The sequence below is a fragment of the Mya arenaria genome, chromosome 1 (assembly GCF_026914265.1).
Source record: "Mya arenaria isolate MELC-2E11 chromosome 1, ASM2691426v1".
In the NCBI taxonomy this organism is placed as follows: domain Eukaryota; kingdom Metazoa; phylum Mollusca; class Bivalvia; order Myida; family Myidae; genus Mya; species Mya arenaria.
Window position 1 is genome coordinate 20,278,104 of NC_069122.1, and position 18,102 is coordinate 20,296,205.

An 18,102-nucleotide genomic window follows, 5' to 3' on the forward strand; every position below is an offset into this window, starting at 1 on the left:
AATAATGGTTGGATGTAACGTTAACTGAAGTGACTTTGTCTTTCTTATGCGCGATTTCACCGACGTAATCACAAATTCTTGTTGTCAATCGACCTACACATTGGACACAGTAAGCTCGATTTGCAAAAATTGCTTACGACGTCTGCCCTGTTTGCTCTTTTTCGTTAAAGAATCTTTGTTGCCCTCATTTGATGATTCTGTTGACAAAGTTTCCAAAGTTTCCTGCTTTATTTTCTTCTTGTATTTGACTGTCACCAGTAGACGGACTATGTCTACAACCGTTCGATTATCGGATGGAATTTCAGAAAGCTTAAATTGAATTATGTAAGTGTCTGCTCGGGTGTCTGAAATTGAAGACATTTCTTCTATCAAAAGATGTTCTTCGACATAAGCTGTATATGCATACGTGTTAAGAATACTATATTTTAAAAGTGCATATGAAGTTCTTCTTTTATAACAATAATAGTAAGGGGACAAGACCGGAACCTAAAATGTTACAACTATCTTGGTCGCATGTACAATGCTGTCTTCGTTTTGAACACATTTCGGAAGTTTTATCTGGTGATTCTGAGATAATTCGTGACATGCCGAGCGGCTTGAAAGGAATCCCATGAGACCTTTGTGGAGATTCGGTGTATTCATCAAGTGGAGAAGAGGTAGGGCGCCGTGGAGGATTCGTGATCCCTGTACGCCGCAGTATATCTGCTCTTATGATGGCCAAGTTTAATAGCACCTTTATTCGTATCTGTGAGAGTAAACGCTTTAGAGTTGTGGTGATCTAATTGTACAAGTGTCAGCCTCTAACTCACTAGCGCTGGATTCGACTTTATGGATATGATGTTAAACACCAGGACCGCCGACTCAATTAGACCATTCGTTTTACATTTGTCAAAGAATAGAGATGTTTCCTTCTTTTTGGCCATTTAGTATTAAGTATGTGGATATAACACTGACATGTCACAATGCATACTCTTCTATGACATTTGAAATTGAATATTAATAATAACACTTATCATTACGTCTTCCAAAAAAGTAAACATTAGAACAAAAGTTAGGTTCAATAAGATCCGCAACAATTATCGGCAACTGTTTTATTTTTCTAAAGCTTATTCACATTTGAGTTTAGGTAAGTTAAAACTTGTTTTTACAACGATTGTGAAGTAAGCTAGTACAAGATTGTAGTTATCACTCTCGTCGGCACGATGTTACGCGAAAGTGTAGTATTGTATAGTGGGGGAAACCGGAGTACCAGGAGAAAACCCACATGGCCGGCATGGTGATCTCAAACCAAACTCACATGCGCCCGGGACGGGAATCGAGCCCGTGTCGCCGGTGTAAGAAGCGAGCGCTCTATCCACTGCGCTAAGCGGACAACCTTTTTGAATAGTGTTTTATAATTTCACAGACTTGTAGATATTAGAATAGAGAATAAAGGTTGTTTGCCTGGCTAAGGGTAAGAATTTATTTGGTAAACCGTACCATGTCACATATTTGTGTCATATCAAAAACGTTCTTTTCAAAACTCATCTGTTTAACAAGTTATTTTCTTTCGTAAAAGAAATGTTGAAGAAAATAAATCGGCGAATTTGACAAATGTAAGACAGATTATTCTTTATTCTGAAATGTTAAACAGTTTTTCAGAATTATTTAGTCTATTTACATATTTGAAAATTTTATGTCGCCATTCTCATGAATAAACCAACGGACATTTAAGCACAATATGACATTCTTTACACGAAATAAGCGCAGTGAAAACAATAGACGTATTACTTATACACCCGCATACTTAGAAGTGTCAGTTAATGATACGCCGTAAGGGATTTGAATAAACTGAGGCACCTGAAGGTTTTGTCGTGAAGAGGTAACACTGAGTTTTGATATTTTCTTGGATCTTCGGGCCGAATTCAGACACCGGAATTCGCGTTATAATCGAGAACGACCAATATATACATAAAAAGGTCCATAGTTTATTATCTGAAACAAAAATACACGAAGTTTTACACAAATCTTCAAATTTAGATTCTAGTATACGATAAAGAATGTGTTTTGATTAGAAACACATTCCGGTTTATTTGTTAATCATTGTCAATCATTTTCTGTTTTAAAATTCGAAAATGTATTAATTTCCAAATTAATTGATGAAAAAAGTAACGGTGGTTAGAACATTTATAAATTAAATTATAACGATATTTTATTTTCAAGTTTATTATTGACTCGTTATTTAAATTCACAATTTTAAGAATTCTCATATGCACAAATAAAATAAATAAAGAATATTTGTTGATTTCAGTGTATTATCGTATTTAATTTTTCACAAATGGCGAAGCTGAAATTGTAGTATAGTCACGCATGAAACATATTACGATCTTACAATGAAGCAATAATTTTCTGCTTCGTTTATGCTTCAAAACTTCAAAAATCTTCTCCTCTTAACTTACTTGGACTAGAGCTTAGATGTTTGGCATGGTTCATCGTCTAGTGGACCTCTACAAAGATTGTTCAAATTATGGCCCTGGGGTCAAAATTGGCCCTGCCCCGGGGGGTCATGGGTTTTCTCTATATGTTTATAGTGAAAACCTTAAAAAATCTTCTCCTCTGAACTTACTTGGCCTAGAGCTTAGATATTTGGCATGATTCATCGTCTAGTGGACCTCTACAAAGTTTGTTCAAATTATGGCCCTGGGGTCAAAATTGGCCCCGCCCCGGGGGTCATGGGTTTTCTCTATATGTTTATAGTGAAAACTTAAAAAATCTTCTTCTCTGAACTTACTTGGCCTAGAGCTTAGATATTTGGCATGATTTATCGTCTAGTAGACCTCTACAAAGTTTGTTCAAATTATTGCCCTGGGGTCAAAATTGGCCCCGCCCCGGGGGGTCATGGGTATTCTCTATATGTTTATAGTTAAAACTTCAAAAATCTTCTCCTCTGAACTTATTTGGACTAGAGCTTAGATATTTGGCATGATTCATCGTCTAGTGGACCTTTACAAAGATTGTTCGAATTATGGCCTTGGGGTCAAAATTGGCCCCGCCCCGGGGGGTCATGGGTATACTTGATATGTTTATAGTTAAAACTTCAAAAATCTTCTCCTCTTAACTTACTTGGCCTAGAGCTTAGATATTTGGCATGATTCATCGTCTAGTGGACCTCTACAAAGATTGTTCAAATTATGGCCCTGGGGTCAAAATTGGCCCCGCCCCTGGGGGGTCATGGGTTTTCTCTATATGTTTATAGTAAAAAAAATCAAAAATCTCCTCTGAACTTACGTTGCTTAGAGCTTAGATATTTGGCATGATTCATCGTCTAGTGGACCTCTACAAAGATTGTTCAAATTATGGCCTTTGGGTCAAAATTGGCCCCGCCCCGGGGGGTTAGGGTATTCTCTATATGTTTATAGTTAAAACTTCAAAAACCTTCTCCTCTGAACTTACTTGGACTAGAGCTTAGATATTTGGCATGATTCATCGTCTAGTGGACCTCTACAAAGATTGTTCAAATTATGGCCCTTGGCGGGTCATGGGTTTTCTCTATATGTTTATAGTGAAAACTTCAAAAATCATCTCCTCTGAACTTACGTTGCTTAGAGCTTAGATATTTGGCATGATTCATCGTCTAGTGGACCTCTACAAAGTTTGTTCAAATTATGGCCCTGGGGTCAAAATTGGCCACACCCCGGGGCAGATGGGTTTTCTCTATATGTATTATAGTGAAAACTTAAAAAATCTTCTCCGAACTCACAAAGACAAGTAACGTCTAAATTTAAACTGGATAACATATTTAGTACACATACCAATTTTCAATATGGGCCACATACAACAATTAATAACAAATATACATATATAGATACACACGTAAAATCAAGTAGTGACAAGAGCTTAGATATTTGGCATGATATATCATCTAGTTGACTTGTACCAATATTGTTCAATCTTTGGCTCTGGGGTCAAAAAATGGCCCCACCCGGGCGGTCATGGGTTTCCTTATATATGTATATGATGAAAACTTAAAAAATCTTCTTCTCCGAAACCAAAAGGCGAAGGCCTTAGATATTTGAAATGAAGCATCGTTTATCGGACCACTATTAAGATTGTTCAAACTTTAGCCCTGGGGTCAAAATTGGCCATGCCCTGTGTTCATAGGCTTAGGTTTTCAATATTTGTATATAATGGAAGAATGTGCAATATATGACAGGTGAGCGATTCAGGGCCATTTGGCCCTCTTGTTTAAATATTGTGCTTATGTGAATCCTTTTGATTAGTTTTTGTCATAGTTTTACATGTAAATAAGGTATAAGTTGTCCTAGACACAACTTTATACTAAAAGCCAAATGAGAATTATGAAGTATATACTTTCAAACTGTCTTGGCTTAAAATTGTCATTCCATGTTTTTTTAAGATGCCTTTAAGTCTATTGTTTGAAATATGTGTAAAAAATAAAATGTAATAAAAATCATTGTGCTATAATTTTATTATCACGCCTTCATCAACATTTGTTGAAATATTACTAAGGAGAAAACTGTCTGAACACCTGAGCACTGAAACTTCCATCAGTTTGTTTGAGCGCTCAAACATTTTACCAGTTTTTCGGTGAAGGCATCACTGCAAAACTGGAAAATGTTCAAGCGCTTAAACAAAATGCCATTACTGAAAAAGTGTTAGAGTGGCCTAACAAATCTGGAAATTGTTCGAGCGCTCAAACAAAATGCATTGAAAGAAAAGTGTTAGGGCGCTCAAACAAACTGGTTTCACAGGAAAATGTTCGAGCGCTCAATCAAACTTCCAACTCTTACAACTAATGTTATCGCTTGAACCAACCACCCACTGTATCTTCACAGCATTTTGTTTGAGCGCTCGAACAATTTGGCCTACTCAGTCCAATTTCATGAGATCATTTCTCTGTGTAAAGATTCTCTGTGTTCGAGCGCTCAAACAAGTTTGAATTATCAATGATCTAAGAAATTGAAATTGGAAATGGAGTCTTGGAAAATGTTTGAGCGCTCAAACAAAATGCCACCACTAACAAAGCGCTTGAACCAACCATTCGCATCAAAACCGGCCACCTTCGCCTAATTTTGTTTGAGCGCTCAAACAATTTGGCCTGTTCAGACCCATCATATGAGATAATCACTCTGGATCAGGTTTTTCAATGTTCGAGCGCTCAAACAAATAAAATTTCCAAATTGATAAGAAAATGAAGTTTGAAGCTGATTTTTAATGTGATTATTCAACACTGATTTGTTGATTTTAAGGCCTATAAAAGGTATAGAAAGACAAATCCCATTTGGTTATATATTCATTTTTATGCTTATTTTTGAAGTATATTGGTAGTTTTCTTTTCTTCATAGTTTACCTTTTTTGGAGTACCCCTTTGCAACCCGTTGCAAACCCATCAAGCAAAGTAATATAGAGTGTCGTTCCAACGCCGACTTGCGGCGAAATAATTATCCAAGATGTTTTTAAAGTTTATAACAGTGAATTTCCAAAAAAAAGTTTGTATTACAAAGTCAGACTGATTGAACATTTTTTTTAAATAGATGATAACATCGAAGTTATGTTCGACCATTTGTTTTCGTCTACTGTTTTGTACGAAAGCAAATGTTCAAGCATTTAGCTTAAAAAATAAAATAAAATTGTGCTTAATTCAAAACAATCTTAATTCAAATAAATGAAATCTCTACTTAATACCAAATCGTAAATTGTTGACATTAATTCCTGGTTAAAAGGTGAGGTATTCAATTTTGATAAAAGGGACATAGATGTAATTGATTATAACTGTAGTTCTTGAAGTTGATGTTTTAAATCCTTAGTTTGCAGTGAATACATAAAATTGGTATTTCACTGAATTTATTTCAGAGTTAAAAATCCTTATTTCAAGGACGGGCATGAGCATATAAAATGTTTGAATTTTCAAACGATAAAAAATTGAAAAGTGTTTTTTAAGAAAGCAATTTTGCAACTAAATAGCCTCAGATCCAGAATAAACATTAATGTCAAGAGATTTAGATATGATCCAGACTGTACCCACACCAACATGACAAGGTTGGCATTGCTTCTCCATTTCTGTACAACGTCTACAAGTATTTTCGCTATGCAGGTATTGAGAGAGGTATATGGGCTGGTCAAATGATGCCATGTGTTGTAACATCATTATAGCTTGCATATATCGGTTAGTGTTGCAGACGCTCAACAGGCAATGATAATTAATGTCAAACGTGGGCTGTAAATATGTGAACAATGAAAAAAAAACATAATTTCCTTCGAGAACACTGCTTAATCTGTATTCAATGACTGCTAAAGCGCTTGTTTTCAAATATAAATATTTGACTTTATCAAATATCATAAGTTTGTAATAAAAATATTTGTTTAATATTCAAACTAAGTGAGTGTTAAAGAATGCCAGGAAATCGAAACGATAAGGCGTTCAGAAATCCAAAGAAAATATCTATGAGTACTGTTAAAATTTGATTTATTTCTTTTTTCTTTTTTTATTTGTTTGCTAGTTTGTTTGTTTGTTTGTTTGTTTGTTTGTTTGTTTGTTTATTAATTTACTTATTCATTCATTCGTTCGTTCGTCCGTCCGTCCGTCCGTCCGTCTGTCCATCCATCAATCCATCAATTTTATTTATTTTTTATTTTTTTATTTTTTTATTTTTATTTATTTATTTATTTATTTATTTATTTATTTATTTATTTATTTATTTATTTATTTATTTATTTATTTAAATCTGTTTTTTTTTATTTTTCGTTTTTTTTTGTTTTGTTTTTTGTTAATTATTTTACTTATTCATTCATTCGTTCGTTCGTCCGTCCTTCAAAGAACATTGAAGAAGGGACATACTCATGTTCCATTTGAATCCATCTAAATATAAATATATTTGCTATGATATTTTTTTCAGTAGATACGTTTAAGGCATACATATTCGTATAAAGCTCATATCATTAAATTTCATAAAAATAAGACTGGCTGAAATTGCAACATTCGGGGGGAAATTGCAGATAGCTTTGCTGCACCTTTTGAAAAGCTTTAAGATTTTTAGAACTTTACTTTTGGACGTTTTTTTTTTTTGCTTTGTATGCTACCCTGCTGTGGTAATTAATGTCAACTTCAATCAACGTTATTCACGACAGCGAAATTGTAACTTTATTGAAAATGAACCGAAAATCAGGCTCGGTTTAAAAATTGGAATAACATCAACCGTTCGATTTTTATAAACAATCATGATGCTTTGCATTCCAAATGTTGATTTTTTTTCGTTCATAGTTTTCAAAATCTGGCGATGAAAAATTTAAAGATGAACCTGTTTTACCCGAATTTAAAGACGTCCTGCACTTTTGAAAACCCCAACTAACCCAATGTTAACATCTCTAATAAATGTCTCTCGTAGGAGTATAAGTGGGAATTTGAGCGTGTCTCTAAAACTGTGTTTATATGTATCTGATATTAAAAGTGATATATTCAAAACAATGCAGATATCTGATTGTTGACCTTAACTTATTTCAAAGAGAATAGTTATTCCAGCATAAAGCTGATTTTTATATTTGCAAATTAAATTTCTTCGCTTTTGTTCTTTTACATTGATAAGTAATTTTAGTAACAGTAACACGATCGTGAAAGATGACCGAGTGATGTAAAATTATAACAAAATACTGGAGAATCCGGGTATCGATCCCGGTACCTCTCACATGCTAAGCGAGCGCTCTACCACTTGAGCTAATTCCCCTTAACACAGGTTAACTATCTTTATTGTTTGGTTTCTATCAGAGTTTAAAGGTTCAATTATTAAACTTAATATTTTAATTTGATATACCATGTATGTGTAATTAATAGTCGGGTTTGTAGGCATATAGGGCATATACGTGAATGGATAAGCTAGTGAGTACTTGATTTGTACTTTTATGTCACGTGTTTCATCCACTATCTTTTTAGTATAATTGCCAAAACATTGTATGATTTAAAGTGTTTTACAATGCTGCTTACATGAACAGAATATTCTGTCACATTTACGTCGTTAGATGAAACTTGGATGTGTTCTACAGTTTTATCGAATGGTAACAATCATTAAACGTCTAAAAGAGTCCCCACATTTTAAAGCAATTTTCGAGTTTCAAGATTGATATCAAATCGACATTACACTGCTATGCGTTACACCTACCTATATTTTTGTTTTACTGGAAGCAACAATCATATTGGTCAGCATCGACAGCTGGAGATTCCCATAAAGATGCGATTTTGACAGACCCAGTGAGACTGCTACCCAGGAAATAGACATGGCCAAAACCTATCTGAAGGATCTTCGATGCCTGGAAAGCGATAAACTCCTAGGACCCATTTCTCTTTTCAGCGGCTTGTTTAAGACTACACAATTTGAAGTCTATATAAAGCGTCCCTTGTGTGTGGCACTCCCCTCCCCCTCGCCCATGCGACAAATAAGTGATTGGTACAGTTGTCACAGCAGCATTCTTACTCTTGTCTGGTTTTCAGTAATTCATTTTCTTTAAACGGAAATCAAACATATGTCAGACCAAATTCGTTCGGTTCTTTAGAACTGTTTGCTGGAAATGAACAAGCTCATCGATATGGGCACAGCAAAACTAATCGTAATAAATAACTAGGCATGGAAAACTCACATTGGTTTACTGTAAATCGTAGAAAAAATATATGTGAAATCTTCGCTTTTTGCGTTCTTCAGAGTTACGTGTTCAACAGAGCTATATTAAATGAATTGCAATAACAAATGAATAATACCACTACATTGCCCTTCCAGTAAAGGTGCACGTTCAATACGTGGGCGGTACGGTAAGTAATTATTGAAGTTGATGTTTTCATAATTGTTCTTTACTAAAATATGTTGCGTTCTATTTAACTTTATGAAAACAATGCACCACTTTGGTAATGAGGACATCATAGTTATTCTGGTACTATTCATTTATCGTATTGTCACCTTAGTGTAATAAGTCAACTGCATATAGAAACAGGATCAGATATTGAGTTCTTGTAGCCAAAGTTTATTAAGCATGATTAGATTAAGCCAGGCAGAAACACGATAACAAAAATAACAAGTATATTTACTGTCTGGAATTAATCACATACCGTCAGGTACTCGAGTATTTTCATCCATTGCATTATATTAATCAAGCTATATTATTATCAAAGTTTATATTAAGTGAAAATAATTGCTGCAATTGAAACATGTGGTATTACAGTTCCTAACTGGTTTGTCCTTTAAATAAAACATTCAGTTGAATCAGAAACCGACTGCTTGTGTAAAATATTAAAATTATTCTTAACATAAGCTTTAAGCTTATAACAACATTATATAAACCACTCTCATTGGCGCAATGGTACGCGAGAGTATGTTTATCTGTTATGGGGGTACCGGGAGGAAACTCATATATTTGGCTAGGTGACCACAAGCCAAACTCACATGTTGTCCTTAACATTCAAGTTTAATCCTTTTAAATGTCAATGATATAATCAGTCCTCATTTGGTGATTTTTGGGCTTCTTTTTCCGTCCTACAACTTTCACTTTTGTGTGACCTTATTATTTCATGTTAGAAATATCTTCACAAACACTAATACTAGCTCACGTATACTACAACATTTTATTCGATGATTCATCACCATAATGGATATTAGTGCCATAATAGATATAAACGCTTTGAAAGATATAAGCGCCATAATAGATAAAAGAGCAATAAGGTGTAATAATTAATATGAGAGCCATATTGGTATAAACATGTCGCCGTTTTAGTTTCAGTTGTTCATGTGAGACAACAACTTACGTCCAAATCTAAAAATAAAACTACATAAAAACTCGAACACGCGACAAAATACCAGTTCCAGCTTTTCGAATCCTCGAATGCATTCAATAATGTATCAACCCTGTTATTTATATATATACTTTAACGACGACATGATTTGATGGGGCGTTACTCCCGAATTAGGCGTTGTTTTAGAATGAAACGTTTGGACAATGTTTAAGCTTATTATGATTGGATAGAATGCACGAAAATGTGGTTGCTCATTTGGTATTATTCCCGATTCAAATGCTCAGTTTTAGCCGTTGGTAAAGTCACGATATTTCCATTTCTGTCTGTATCATGCGTCTACAAATGTTATGACATTAGCTGAAAGCAATTTGTAAAGCACGTCTTTGTCTTGATTCAAATATTAAATGAATGATGTTGACAGGAAAAGCTCCGAGTGTCAATTGTCAACAAATTGTCAGAACATCAATTTAGTTAAGACATTATATGTCAATGAATTTCTAGGAGGTTTGCTGAAAATCTGAACAGACGTGAAGCAACGCCATTTGTTTGATACAAGAGCAATATAACTGTTGTATTTCTGAAGAAAAAATACATCTAATAGTTTGGTTTACATAATCAAGCGTTTACCCAATGGCCAATGTTTAACAGTCTCACGAGGTCAGACTCAAGATGTTGTTTTTTAATTTTACTTTAGATTTCATTCTAGCAATTTATTGATGGTGATTGCATTGCCATTTGTTAATTTGTTCTAATGTTATGTGGGAAACCGGAGCTTGCATAAACATTCAAAATTATCAATAGGAGAAAATGAGATAATCAGTTATCATTTTCTGTTTTCAGATCTTTAAAACAATATACACTGCAGAATAAAATGGAAAACCATTCAGTTATGCACCTTAATCGCAACATGAATGTGAACATCTAGAAATATCTACTTTAATCCTAGTATCTATAGTTTGGACCGCTAGATGAAGTGAAAGGTCCTGGGGTTAACCGGTGACCGATTAGATTCGATAAAGTAGTTGTTATTTTCCCTGAAAATATGAAGTGATACAACAGTAGTCTTGATACAGACACATTTTGGTGAACAATGTATTATTTCATATTAATTTTTCCTCTGAAAAAGTAATTGACAAAACATAAAATAGATTTACTAACACTCTTTCTACATTAAGCATTCGAAATATATAAATCTGGCTAACACAAGCACGTGAAACCAAACGTAATAAAAACTTCGTGACTTAATTTCATTCAGGCAAAAATAAAAAAGAGAGCAACCTTTTTTATGCAATCTACCCACTTACATAATCTAACAGTGCTTTTCAGTAACGAATTAACAAATGAAATTTGTGATGAGATTGCACCAAAACAAATTAGAAAAAAGGATTAAAGACAATGTTACAACATGAACTTGGGTAGAGGTTTTACGAAGATCATGTATCCTGCAGTGAGAGTTAAAAGACACCCAATTTAATGACTAGACTGTTGCAATGCGTTTCAAGAAATCATGAATTTTATACAAGACTAATCCCTAGTCGAAGATTGAATTAAGTGTATGCATATACACTTTATCTGTTGTCAAAATAGCCAATGACATTGTTTTTATTTCGTATTAATAAATGCATTTCAACTGTCATAATCTTAGAAATCAGACCATATCTGTACTCTAAGAACTTGTCTATTATTGAAATTAAGTGTATCTATATACATACTTTCATTCGGATGGCAATCAACAATATCACATTTTTTTAGAAATTATCGATGTATAAAATAAAATAGAGATATTTTCAGATCTTGAGTCAACATTAACATTTGCAAACATGACAATTATTTGTACGACCTATCAATACAATATGTATAACATGCTACACATATCGCAATTCAGTGATAAAATTGAAGATATATCCTATGATTTACATATATACGCTAAATGGAATGGAAAAGCTATGCACCAGTTGCTACGCGGACTCAATCGTAATTCAAATACACTGAAAGCGGTCTTCCGAATTAATAGGAAAACCTGCGTACTCACGTTTGGTTCTCTTTGTAGACAGCTGAATATATATAGTACTATGAACATAAATAAACGAGCTTTTGTGGCGTATTTGGGATCCACGTCTTTATGTAGTGGATTAAGAGACAATATAACATCACCTAATAATATTCAGTGGTACTTGATATTTAAAAATCATCCCATACTTTTCTCACCCTTTGAGATGTCACTATTCTTTTAGGCAGGTGTTGTTAATCATTTCACTCTACATTTGTAGAATATTTCGTACTGTATTTACTACGTCATAGTGGAATTCTCTCTTGATATATTTTATTGATTTCTTTGACATTTCGATGTATGCAACTGTCTTTATAACTTGTAACTTAAATTGATGGCTATTTATCTGTTGATGTGACCAAGTATTGTTTTTAGGATCTCGTTTATGGTTAGTAAAATGCACTTTTTAAGAATTAATTTTAAAATAAAGTGTGGCAAATCATAAATGGTGTTAAACCTAAGCTTCTTGCGACTCTTCAACAAATGTTAATATATGCTCAAATAAAGTGCCCAAATTAACGCGATTCAACAAAATACTGTAGCTTGGTTGCTTGATTGTCGTCTTAACGTTATGCTATCAATGTTTTAAATCAGATTTACATACACGGCAGCTTCTTACGAATCCCTGTTGGCGAGTGGATAAGATGTCGGCTTCCTTTTTTGCTAGACTGTAACGGCAAGGTATCATTCCCCACCAAAGCTAGACTGTTTGCAGATGCAATACAGAGAGAAAAGATGCCAAAACTTGAGCGAGTCCTTAAATGCGAATCTAGAACAAAATGCTTTGAGAATGAATAAATAAGACTGGACGCCTTTTCTGTAACAATCTTGGCGCACCTGTGCGTTTTGTTTGTTTTCGCTGCTTGAGTTTGTGTAGAAGAATCAAAGAAGCTTGACTCCCACACCCATTACAAACTATATGCAACTTCAATGTGCGGTCGTCAGAATTGAGTACGCTTTCAATAATGGCTGGATGTAACGTTAGCTGAAGGGACTTAGTCTTTCTTATGCGCGATTTTACCGACATAATCACAGATCCTTGTTGTCCATCGACCGTCACATTGGACACAGTTAGCTCGATTTGCGAAATTTGCTTACGACATCTGCCCTGTTTGCTCTTTTTCGTTACAGAATCTTTGTTGCCCTCATTTGATGATTCTGTTGACAAAGTTTCCAAAGTTTCCTGCTTTATTTTCTTCTTGTATTTGACTCTCACCAGTAGACGGACTATGTCTACAACCGTTCGATTATCGGATGGAATGTTGGAAAGCTTAAATTGAATTATGTTCGTGTCTGCTCGAGTGTCTGAAATTGAAGACATTTCTCTTATCAAAAGATGTTCTCCGACATAAGGTGTATATGAATACGTGTTAAGAATACTATGTTTAAAAAGTGCATATGAAGTTCTTCTTTTATAACAATAAAAGTAAGGGGACAAGACCCGGAACCTAAAATGTTATAACTATCTTGGTTGCATGTACAATGCTGTCTTCGTTTTGAAAACATTTCGGAAGTTTTACCTGGTGATTCTGAGAGAATTCGTGTGATGCCGAGCGGCTTGAAAGGAATCCCATGAGACCTTTGTGGCGATTCGGTGGATTCATGTAGTGGAGCAGAAGTAGGGCGCTGTGGAGGATCCGTGATCCCTATACGCCGCATTATATCTGCTCTTATGATCGCCAATTTTAAAAGCTCCTTCATTCGTATCTGCGAAAGTAAACGCTTTAGAGTTGTGGTGATCTAATTGTACAAGTGTCAGCCTCTAACTCACTAGCCCTGGATTCGACTTTATGGATGATATGATGTTAAAAACCAGGACCGCCGACTCAATTAGACCATTCGTTGTACATTTGTCAAAGAATAGAGATGTTTCCTTCTTTTTGTCCATTTAGTATTCAGTATGTGGATACAGCACTGACATGTCACAATGCATACTCTTCTATGATCTTTGAAATTGAATATTAATAATAACACTTATCATTACGTCCTCCAAATAAGTATACATAAGAACAAAAGTTAGGTTCAGTAAGAAGCGATCCGCAACAATTATCGGCAACTGTTTTATTTTTCTTAAGTTTATTCATATTTGCGTTTAGGTAAATTAAAACTTGTTTTTACAACGATTGTGAAGTAAGCTAGTTTTGTAGTTATCACTCTCGTCAGCACGACGTTACGCGAAAGTGTAGTATTGTATTGTCGGGGGGGGGGGGGGGGCAGAGTACCAGGAGAAAACCCACATGGCCGACATGCTGATCTCAAACCAAACTCACATGCGCCCAGGACGGGAATCGAGCCCGTGTCGCCAGTGTAAGAAGCAAGCGCTCTATCCACTGCGCTAAGCGGACAACCTTTTTGAATAGTGTTTTATAATTTCACAGACTTGCAGATATTAGAATAGAGAATAAAGGTTGTTTGCCTGGAAAAGGGTAGGAATTTATTTGGTAAACCGTACCATGTCACATATTTGTGTCATATCAAATACGTTCTTTTCAAAACTCATCTGTTTAAAAGGTTATTTTCTTTCGTAAAAGAAATGTTGAAGAAAATAAATCGGCGTATTCGAAAAATGTAAGATAGATTATTCTTTATTCTGAAATGTTAAACAGTTTTTCAGGATAATTTAGTATATTTACAGTTTTGAAAATGTTATGTCGCCATTCTCATGAATCAACCAGGGGACATTAAAGCAAGATGACATTCTTTACACGAAATAAGAGCAGTGAAAAACAATAGATGTATAACGTAAACACACACACATACTTAGAAGTGTCGATTAATGATACACCGTAAGGGATTTGAATAAACTGGGGCTACCTGAAGGCTATGTCGTGAAGTAGGTAACTCTGAGTTTCGATATTTTCTTGGATCTTCGGTCCGAATGCAGACACCGGAAATGGCGTTATAAGCCAGAACGACCAATATATACATGAAACGGTCCATAGTTAACTTTCTGAAACAAAAATATACGAAGTATCACACAAGTCTGCTTGTTAAGTTCAGTCGGCTGCTATACCGATGTTAAATAAAACGTTAAAGCTGTTACTCATATTCATTTTATTTCATTTATGTCAGATAAATAAATGTATTTCTAAACATTGCTTATCTGTAAAAATGTGAGTGCTAAAACTGATTATTATTATTTTTATTTATTATTATTACTATCATCATCATCATCATCATCATCATCATCATCATCATCATCATCATCATCATCATTATTATTATCATTATTATTATTATTATTATTATTATTATTATTATTATTATTATTATTATTATTATTATTATTATTATCATCATCATCATCATCATCATCATCATCATCATCATCATCATCATTATTATTATTATTATTATTATTATTATTATTATTATCCGTTGTTTTAAACTGCTATGTTATCGGAAGATCTGCAAATTTGGTAAATCAAGATTTTTTTTTAAAATTAGAAACACCTTCTGGCTTTCTGGTTAATCATTTTCAATCAATGTCCATATATATTGATAAAATAATCAACGATTGTTAAAACGTGTTTACGTAAAAATAATAACGACCTTACACTGAAATCAACATTTTTCTAATACCTTTATGCTTATTTTCGGAGTTGTATTAGGATTTTTTTTAAATGCCACCGTTTTTTAAAGGATATTGTCGCGACTCTACCCGTTTGACAACACTCCCGCAAAATTATAGATGATGAGGTAGCTGTCAATTTCTGGTTCTTTGAGAAAAAGTTCTTCGATATTTGTGTTCTAGTTAATTATTCGCTCGTTTTGGAAATCCGTAATTTCAAAATTCCCATTCATTGAGTAAATAAAGAATATTTTTTTATTTCAGTGTAAGGATGTATTCTAGTTCACAAGCGGCGAAGCCGAAATTGTAGTATGATCACGAATGAAATAAAATATGAAATTACACTGCAGACAAAAAAAATTCTTCATCGTTTCTGCTTATTTTTGGAGTATATAGATTTTTTTTCTAAATATCCCTTTTTTGAGTAGCCCTTTGCAATCCGTGGCACAATATTTATGCAAAAAGCTACAGAAACAAGCTCAGTAGCAAAACATAAACCCGGTTTAGTGGCACTGGGTTAATACCAAAGACATAGAACATAAAATCACGAACAAGAAACACCGAAGAACAGCACAAAACTCCACAAACAGCACAGTGCATACATACTATATATAAAAAACTAGGTATGTTTATCAAGAATTAGGTACCGCCTTGGAACGGTCAGTAAAATGTCAATTTTAGCTGCACAACCCTCATGCGCAGTTGTAATCGCCGGTGATATATACTAAATAACCTCCTAGATGTTTATTAAGTTTGTAATTGCTAATTTTCTAAGAAGTTTGTATTATAAAGTCAGATTGATTGAATTAAAAATTAATCAAATAGATGATAACATCAAGTTATGTTCGACCATTTGTTTTCGTCTACTGTTTTACCAAAAAGATTGAAATTCTCTAAAAAAATCAGTAAGTTCTGCTTATTTCCAAACAGTATTGATTTAGATAAATGCAATCTCTATTTAATGTGGAATTAATAGTTTTGGGCATAATTTACTGCTTAAAAGGTGAGGTAATCATTTTTGATAGAAGGAGAGGTATCTAGAATTGATTATAAAAGTAGTTCTTGAAGTTGATATCTTTAGTGTGCAGTGAAAATATAAAAAAAAAATTTTCACTTCAGCTATTTCAGTGATAAAAAATTAAATTAAACATTTGTTTCAAGAGAACGCGTGTTTCGTCTCATTCTACCTTGGAACAAAATAAATAGATAAGATCCAGACTGTACCCACATCAACATGACAAGGTTGGCATTACTTCTTTATACCTGTACAACGTCTACAAGTATTTTCGCTATGCAAGTATTGAGAGAGGTATACGGTTTCGTCAAATGATGCCATAAGGTGTAACCTCATTGTAACTTGCATATATCGGTAAGTGATGCAGACGTTAAGCAGGTAATGAGAATTAGTCAAAGGTGTTGCAAATATGTGAGCAATGAAAAAATCATCCTTTCCTTCGAGAACTCTGCTTAATTTGTATTCGCGGATCCATCAAAGCTAAAGCGTTTGTTTCAAATATCGTTTGATTCTTGACTTTATTAAAAAAGCATAGGTTAGTAAGACTAAAATTCGTTTTATTCAAAAACTGGGAATTAAAGAACGCCAGGAATTTTTAGTTCAGACGATAAGGCGTTCAAAAATCCAAAGAAAATATCAATAAGTTCTGTTCAACAGTATGTATATATGTATGTATGAATGTGTGTGTGTGTTTGTGCGTGCGTGCGTGCGTGCGTGCGTGCGTGCGTGCCTTTATTTATTTATTTATTTATTTATTTATTTATTTATTTATTTATTTATTTATTTATTTATTTATTTTTTATGTACTTATTTATGTACTTATTTATGTACTTATTTATTTACTTATTTATAAATTTATTTATCTATTTTTATTTATTTTATTTTTTTATACATTTATTTACTGATTATTATTTTTATTATTTTATTTATAATCTATATATTTATTTAGTCAGTTACTTATTTATGCATTTATTTAGTTATTTTATCAATTATGTTTTCATTCAGGTGTTTATTTATTTTTTCATTTCTTTATTTTTGTATCATAATCTATTTATCTATATTTTCCTTTGTGCCCTAAACTACTTCATTACGTTTATAAACCAATTTGTTCGTAAAAGTCATTACATTAAACAAACTTACTACTGATTAGCGCTCATGTAGTTCAAATCTGCTCTCCTTCAGACAATAGCTGCATTTCTACTGCTGAACGATCATTGATCCACAATTGTTCTCCGATTAAACAATTTTAAAGAGTTCACGGAAATCCATCACTAGTTACACACTTGTAGGAGATATCATGTCTCTACATGTGCAGTGGTGGCAGCAGCATCCAATAAACCAATGCGTCTTTGCGGTCTGCGATCTAAGGCTTACATGATGTTTTTAACCTTCCACATACCCATGTTCAAGAGCGGATTCTTATTCGGTGGAATCATTATGCCTCATCATTATTTTCGTATGATTATCTTCCTTGAATACGCAGCCATGACAAGACAAAATGTTTCAAAATAGTTTAATTAACACGTAAATATAACTATTCACGTTGTTATGACCACCATCCCATGCCACTTTTAGGCTAAAATTTAAAGTGTTAATAGTTTGCCCACGATTCACCATTTTTAGAAGACAGTTTAAACATGAAGAAGGTAACCGTTAAAAAACACAAAGAAACAATCATTTAAACAGTCTTCGCA

The 18,102-nt window shown here is 33.7% G+C and overlaps 1 protein-coding gene and 1 non-coding gene across 3 annotated transcripts in view; both read right to left on the reverse strand.

Moving 5' to 3' along the window:
- Positions 1-7,648: 7,648 nt before the first annotated feature.
- Positions 7,649-7,721, reverse strand: Trnaa-agc (transfer RNA alanine (anticodon AGC)). Its single transcript has one exon. It is a non-coding gene; the product is annotated as a tRNA-Ala (tRNA).
- Positions 7,722-11,976: 4,255 nt separating this feature from the next.
- The window catches only part of LOC128228319 (uncharacterized), a 9,402-nt gene continuing 3,276 nt past the window's right edge, over positions 11,977-18,102 (reverse strand). Inside the window, exons 1-4 of one of the 2 annotated variants that reach the window (XM_052939604.1) lie at positions 17,549-17,723; positions 14,637-14,772; positions 13,343-13,529; positions 11,977-13,127 (exon numbers count right to left, since the gene is read on the reverse strand). In XM_052939604.1, the coding sequence (XP_052795564.1) occupies positions 12,592-13,127; positions 13,343-13,529; positions 14,637-14,762 (849 nt within the window). In that variant the 5' untranslated portion in view covers positions 14,763-14,772; positions 17,549-17,723 and the 3' untranslated portion in view covers positions 11,977-12,591. Of the gene's footprint in view, positions 13,128-13,342; positions 13,530-14,636; positions 14,773-17,548; positions 17,724-18,102 lie in introns of those variants that run through there. The other variant, XM_052939685.1, reaches the window with a different exon arrangement.